The 7867-nt window shown below is 44.0% G+C and overlaps 1 protein-coding gene across 1 annotated transcript in view; it reads left to right on the forward strand.

Annotated features, from left to right (window-relative positions):
* Positions 1–5231, forward strand: part of LOC308285689 (protein sel-1 homolog 3) — a gene marked incomplete at both ends in the record, with an annotated part of 64137 nt that extends 58906 nt beyond the window's left edge. Inside the window, 2 exons of the mRNA XM_080726534.1 lie at positions 3876–3939; positions 4918–5231. Coding sequence (XP_080582660.1) covers positions 3876–3939; positions 4918–5231 — 378 coding nt within the window. The remainder of the gene's footprint in view (positions 1–3875; positions 3940–4917) is intronic.
* Between the last annotated feature and the right edge of the window lie 2636 nt (positions 5232–7867).

Here is a 7867-nt window from a genome sequence, read left to right on the forward strand (position 1 = left end):
GGATCATTTAGTTGCTGTCGGGCAGAAACCTCTTATCCCCATATTTTAACTTTGTGTGTTTTTTCCCGTAAATGAACGCCCCACCTGATCACATTACAGCAGGGTTCCCCAATAGGCGGCCCGCGGGCCATTTGCGGCCCGCGGGGGGCTACTGTCTGGCCCCCACCAACCCCAGTAATAATGGTGGTATAAGAGCAGCAACAACCCTAGTATATCGTCGTTGTCGGGTGGGAATTTCGTATCTCCAAATTTGTACGTTCTTTCGCAAATCATACAAGGCCGTCGCACAAAAGTAGTGAAAACAGCCGATCTACAAGCACACAACGCCTCGCACCGGGAGGCGTTGTGTGCTTGTAGATCTGCTGTTTTCACTAGTTAAAATAATTTTTAAACGATAAATGCAAAACAACGACAACGACGATATCTGAACTGTCGCTGGAGTAGCCGGAACGCCATCATCGCCCCCTGCAATGTTGTGGCCCTCGGCCTGGTACCCTAGACATGATTCGGCCCTTGAGGAAAACTAATTGGGGAACCCTGCACTACACACCAAAGCATCACAAGTAGCAGATCTACAAGCTCAAACGTTTTGAATCCTGAAGAGTAACAGTTTTGGACATAAGAGGTTTCCACCCGACAGAGACGATTTGTTGTTAGTGCTCTCGAGTGCTCCTCGATGACATTGATGAACACATGGACACGATAATTCCTCTAATAATTGCAATTATTACTGTAAGTCACCAAAATGTGAGGGTCACAGTAATTAAAGGGATATTCCACTTTCAAAAAAACTTTTTGTCATTTTATCGTCTAATCAGGCTTTTGGGAACACCCAGGACAGTTTTTGAATTTCTTCATTCAGTATTTAGATATTTGATATTCATTTTCCCCATTTTGCCCCCTTCTAGGACCTTCCTATACAAACCATGATAGATTCAATGAAAACAACTGTCCTTTTTTCTGGTGACTCCTAACACCCTCCGAATACGTTAGCAGGCCATGTTTTTTCGATAACCTTTTTCATTTATTTTTTATAATCTTTTATTGTATTTAATAATTTTCATTTCCACAAAAAATGTATAGAAATCAATGAAAAATGTTATCGAAAAAACACGGCCTGCTCACGTATTTGGAGGGTGTCAAGAGTCACCCTAAAAAAGGACAGGTGTTTTAATTGAATCTATCATGGTTAAAATGGAGTTTAAAGTTATAATGGGTTTGTATATGAAGGTCCTGGAAGGGGGAAATGAATATCAAGTATCTAAATATTGAATGAAGAAATTCAAAATTTCCCAAAAGCCTGATCAGACGATACAATGACAAAACGTTTTTTTTTTTTTTTTTTTTTTTTTTTAAGTGAAATATCCCTTTAACAACACACAGGTCTATGACGGCACACGTGTGTGTTGACTTTAACTCAGCGCTCATGCATTTCATGAGCAATTTATTTGATTCTTGATTTGATTTATTTGATTGCTTGCAACCATCATATAGAACAGGGATATCAAACTCAAATACACTGTGGGGAATTGGTTTATTTAAAACGTATTGAAATGATTGTGCACATATTGAACCTGGACCTAACACAGCCTATATTATTAATCATTAAACAAATTAAGTAAAACAAATAAAGACATAGGCCTATGCACCAACGCTCTCACAGTGCATTGTGGGACTTGTAGTATTATGATGGTGTGTGCAATATTAAATATTTAAATATCATCCCGCTGGACAAAGATACCGGTAATTCATTCACAGGCCTGATTTGGCCCCCGGGCCTGGAGTTTGACATATATGTGATATAGAAGGTTAAAAGACAATCGACAACAACAAGAAAAATATAAACAGAAAAGTCTATGCACTTATTTCTGCTTTGGTCCCCCTTACACAACATTGAAAACATAGACGTACATGTATGGTTAATAAAACAGAGCATACGCATTTCTTTTTTTTAAGGCTAAAACAATCAAGTTTTAGCAAATAAAATACAAATACCTGTCATTCTTTGTTCAAAAGATAAAGTGAAATAAAGAGAAACAGTGTCATTTCAATAACAACCAGTAAGACTCCCTAATCGGGAGATAAGCGACCGTAGGTCACATGTATACACAAAGAGTAGGGAGCAGTGTCCCCAAAAAATGTGGACGGATCCATGTTGATGACATGAGTGTAGACATACTGTGTAGCGATTTGCGTGATTTTAGGGCAAAAATTGGAGGAGCAGTGTCCAAAAATGTGCTTTCAAAAATCGGCCTGAAGGTGGCGCTAGAAGAGGGCCATGTGAGAAATGAGGGGTGGGGTCTCCGCGCCGCCGAGGCGGACGAATAGGTACCGGCCCCGGCTCTCCCGGTCGCTCCTTGCCCAAGTTACGGCATTTTATGTGCGCTGCAGTGGCAGGGGGTCCTCCACTGGGGGCGCCACCACTTTTGCATCCGTTCTGGAGCACAAGGAGTCGGTGGTCCCCGGGAATTCCCCGTGAGCAGCCCCGTTGGGGTGGTCATTTGGTCATTTTTGCACATTTGGACATTTTTTACATCTGGGGGAGCTCCGGGGGTCCTTGGAGGTTTTAGTTTGGCAGGTAAGGAGTGTGTGTGCAAAATCTGGCATGGATCGGGGCAACGGTTGCGGAGATATGAGCAGGGCAAAAGTGTGACGTGTGACGTGTGACGGACTGACGCACGGACACCTGGTGGAGCTTTCTGTAGTAAGTGCGACCTACGGTCGCAATAAGACAACAATACTTTAGGAACATGACCAGTCTGCTAACCTTTCAAGTAGCCAGGATTCTATTCTACATTGAGTTAAAGACAAGCTAATATGATAAGAACACTGTCAAATTCTCAGCGTTAATGTAACTCAGAGAGTTCACAAATGGAACCTTACCTGATCCAGTCATTGAGAAGCAGTGGTTTAAAGACAAGCTTATGACATTAACACTGTCACATTCTCAGTCATTGGTGTCAGTTCAGCAAAAGCTAAGGATGCTAAGCACGCGCGCCTTCGCGTGTGTGCAAGACACCAGTCATGTTGCCATACCTTTGCAACAGGGCAGGCACGATACATTTATTTTAAGAAGTACATTTTAGTTTCCCCCCCCCCCCCCGTTTCTACGGTTTCTTGGGCTGGATATGGCAATTATAATACCTTGTTAAAGTGACCATTTTGTTAGATTTCGCATTTGTAGTAATTTTACTGTAATTTAACAACATAATAACCAGCACAGTTAGACAAAGAGACATTCATGGATTAACTCATGGAAGTAACTTTTATTTCCCCCCCTGGACCCGGGGTATGGCAGCTGCATACCCCTGCCATACCCAATTGACGCCCCTGTTCTCAGTGTTAATCTTCAAAATGCAACCTAATTCCAGTGATTGTGAAGCGGTGGTTTAATGACTCCATGCTGGGATGGTGGCAGCCAGAATACAACATGCACACTGGTGTGTGTTTATTAACGTGAATTAGTGATGAACCATCCTATCATAATATGAATCATGCATCCATAATAGCCTGGTTTTATGCATGAATCATGATGATGAAAATATACGGAACAACAGAAAAGCTTGGCAAAAGGCAGCATATTTTAGAGACACCGCAGAAACGTAACGAATCGTGTTTTCACAGGGGATTATTTACTTAAATAGTGTAAAACAGCTACAAGATCACAACATGCGTTGAGCTTATCTGCTATTTTTGGGTAAACGGCAGTCTGACAGTTTGTACCCTGCACACCTCACGTCTGTGTGTTTGTTATATTCTCAGTCGGAGCTGGCGTCTTGCGAGTTAAAGAGGCAAACGACACAGACAAATAAAGACCCTTGCATATTACATGTTTTCTGAATCTATAATGTAGTTGTTGTTCTTTTTCTCCACAGGCATACGCAGCACTTCTTTGTTTCATCGTTGCTATGGTTACTGTACCCATCCAAGTCTTTCTGGGTAAGTCTCCCTGAAGTTACGAAGATCATATGATGATGCACAGACAGACAGACAGACAGACAGGCAGGCAGGCAGGCAGGCAGGCAGACAGACAGACAGACAGACAGACAGACAGACAGACAGACAGACAGACAGACAGACAGACAGACAGACAGACAGACAGACAGCAGTACTGTACACACAACTCTGTGTTGCAGCCTTTACATGTGTGTGCCACAAGGTGGCATGATTTCCCCAGGTATTGGTGCACACAGAGACGCAAAGCAGGTGACATTAGAAAACAGTCCCACCTGTTTATTACCTCCTCTGCTTTTTAATCAGTCACGCAATAAATGTAGTTATTGTAATAAACCCTGCTTGCTAACCACTTTAAAATGAGAAAGACAGATAAATAGACAAAATAGCAGAACTAACAACTGCTATAGGACTGTATACAGTATCTGCTATTTCCAAAGAACGTTTGCCCTATGCCCTTAATATGCCTATGTTTATGCCCATAATATGCCTATAGAGGTCTATGCCCCAAATATGCATACGTCTGTGCCCAAAATGTGCCTGTCTATGCCAATGTTTATGCCCCAAATATTCAATTTTTTTTAAAGATATTTTTGGGGCTTTTTCTGCCTTTATTGATAGGTGTACAGTAGGCTGACAGGAAACGGGGAGAGAGATGGGGGGGGGGGGGGGGGGGGGTGACACGCAGCAAAGGTTGTCAAGATTGGGACTCGAACCTGCGACGCTGCAAGTGCTGGATTACCAGCCTAGGGGCCTGGACCACTACCCTGTGGCCCAGGCCCTGCTGTATGTCTATGCCCACAAAATATGCCTATGTCTACTCCACAAAATATGCCCTGGTTCCGTTCCCAAAACAGGGACGCCAGGGCTCAAAGAAGTGCTTAATTCAATAAGCGGCCAAAACAATTAGCCAGACATTGTCGGGGGCAAACAACTGGATAATGATGTGCTCTCATTCCGCAGAGCATCTGCGCATCAAGGCTGATCAAAGACAGGCCAGCAGCCAGGCAGAGCAGCAGAGAGGGACGGGGACATCATCTGACGACGACGGTGACAACAACTCCGGCAGCAGCAGATCATCACAAGGAGAACATGATGACGCCGCCGTGGGAACGGCAGACACCGAGGCGTCCAGGACCCATAGAACGCTCAGGAATCTGCGGCTTAACGCGCTGAATGGCCAAGCAAGGCTCCGCGAGGCCGCGGATCTGGCTGTGAGCGTGTCAGGCGTGTGTCTGTGTGCCCTGGGCACAACACTGCTCTATCACTGCTTATGACACTCAGACCTGGCTGGAACGCATTATTAGATAAAGAATAGCAGATATACAAGCTCTGCTATTTTTGAAAAATCTTGGACATTTATGCAAGTCTTTGAGTATTTTGACCCGATTTTTTTTATAAATGTCTTCTAAATCCTTCTTCTGAATCAGTGGTTCTCAAAAGGTTTTCGTGTCAAGGACCCCCACAAGTCAAAATATGTAGTTCCAGGGACCCCGCCAGAAGCAAATATTTGAGTTACAAATGTAAGCCATTTACCACGAGAGGGAGTGGGTTGTTGGCTGATTTACCACTGTTTCAGGGTTGTGGCACGAGGCGAAGCCTGGTAAATTGCTTTTCTACCACTTCTACCATATAAATACACAGTTGTAACTTGCAAGGTTATTTAGTTACAATCATTAATTGTTTCAGTGGGCGGGGTCCATTGTATATCTGCTATTTTTTTAATAGATAAAGCATAAAATAATGCATAAGATAATGGTTAAAAGTGGCTCCCGGTCTTGTTGGGTTATGACAGACAATGCTTCACGGAGGTGACACTACCGGCCACAAGCTAAAGCTCCCAGACGGTGTGAATGAGGATGATGAGCTGTTACCGTACACACACTGCTGCTGCATGTATCCATCTCTGCATGACACACTGCTTCTTTCATGGGCTCATGACTCACGGCTACTTATGATGAGAATAAAACAGCGGAAGTGTTGATGGAGAGTAAATAAAGATGGGAGATGAGAGAATATCATAACACAGGTGTTGTCACGGCTCATGCTTATATCTCTGTACAGTACACTTCACACAATGTTCCCCCAGTGGTTTGATTGTGTGGAACGCTTTAAAATAGAAGCCTCATAGTACTGTATGTTCATTTGATGTCCACAAAGGTGACACTTCAAGCATCTTTAAAGCCTTGCTATAGAGTCACTCGTTCAAGTTTTTCTCTATGGAGAATAACACTGGGTCATGTTAAAATTGTCTCATATAAGCACGTGGTCCAACAATAAACAAAAAGGTTGAGGAGGTGACTGTATCGTTTACGACAGGGGTCTTCAACAGGGGGTCCGGTACCCCTAGGGGGTCCTCAGAGTTACTACAGGGGGGCCGCCAAATCCTTGTGTGGTTGGATCATTCTTTTAGATGAACAACTTGAACCTTCACATCCCTATTCTGAGAACTTTAGCCAAACAAATATTTTTGGCAAATAGGTTTGGTGTAGAGGTAAAAAAAGAGCAGACCAAGTACATAGTGAAGGGTCAAGTTTACTAAATATCGACGATTTAAGTGGTTAAATGTCTGAAAATACACATTAACATGAATCCAACATAGACTGATGACAGTGCTGTCAAACAAGTCTATGAATCTATCTATGAAATCGATGAAAATCTGCATCACACATTTGTTGTCATAGGATCTGTTTCGACCATCTGTTTGCGTGTGTCCATTTATGCCCATGGCTTGTGAGATGCGTCGGTTATCTCCATATATAGAGATTCAACACGTGCAAAGTACAGGAGTGATGTCAGAATGAGTCAGCAGAAGTGATGTCAGAATGCCCATATGGCCATATATGGAGATCTCTGTATCTGTGTCCCCTTTATGCCCATATACGGAGATTGCGTCCATTTTATGTCACAATGAGTCAGCGCTTGCGCCGATACGTCCATTTATGCCCATATATGGAGATGTGCGGCCGAGCGTCTAGTCGGCGCCCTAGCCAACTCGGGAACAATGTAAATATGCCCATATATGGAGATCTCTGTAACCCGTTATGCCCATATATGGAGATGCGCGGCCAAGCGGGCCGAGCGTCTAGTTGGCGCCCTAGCCAACTCGGGAACAATGTAAATATGCCCATATATGGAGATCTCTGTAGGACCCGTTTTGACCATCTGTTTGCCTGTTCGTCTTTGAGTCAGCAGAAGTGATGTCAGAATGCCCATATGCCCATATATGGAGATTTCTGTATCTTATGCCCATATACAGAGATTGCGTCCATTGTATGTCACAATGAGTCAGCGCTTGCGGCGATACGTCCATTTATGCCCATATGGAGATGGGCGGCCGAGCGTCTAGTCGGCGCCCTGGCCAACTCGGGAACAATGTAAATATGCCCGTGTTGTCATAGGAGTGTGGGGTCATACCTGTTGTCATAGGACCCGTTTTGACCATCTGTTAGCCTTTGTCCCCACCCTTTAATGCAAACCCCAATATACCTGTTGTCATAGGACCCGTTTTGACAATCTGTTTGCCTTTGTCCCCTTATGCCCATATATGGAGATCTCTGCACACACAGTACCGTTGCGGAAAACTCTGATGTCAGACATCAGCTCCCCATTCGGGGATTCATTTTATGCCCATATCTGGAGAACGCGCGTGCCAGTGGGAAGAACGGTTCTCGAGATTCACATACATACATACACATTCACAGAGATTTTTTGTTGACTCATGTGGCGTACGTGATGTCAGAGCCTTTTATGAAGTGATGTCACAATGAGTCAGCGCTTGCGCCGATTTCCTCCGGAACAGCCTGATGTCAACAATCAGCTCTGCATTCGGGCGGCCGAGCGTCTAGTCGGCGCCCTGGCCAACTCGGGAACAATGTAAATAGGGGATGAATGCCCCGCCCTTTAATGCAAA

Source organism: Nannobrachium achirus, assembly GCF_963921795.1.
Source record: "Nannobrachium achirus genome assembly, chromosome: 1".
In the NCBI taxonomy this organism is placed as follows: Eukaryota; Metazoa; Chordata; class Actinopteri; order Myctophiformes; family Myctophidae; genus Nannobrachium; species Nannobrachium achirus.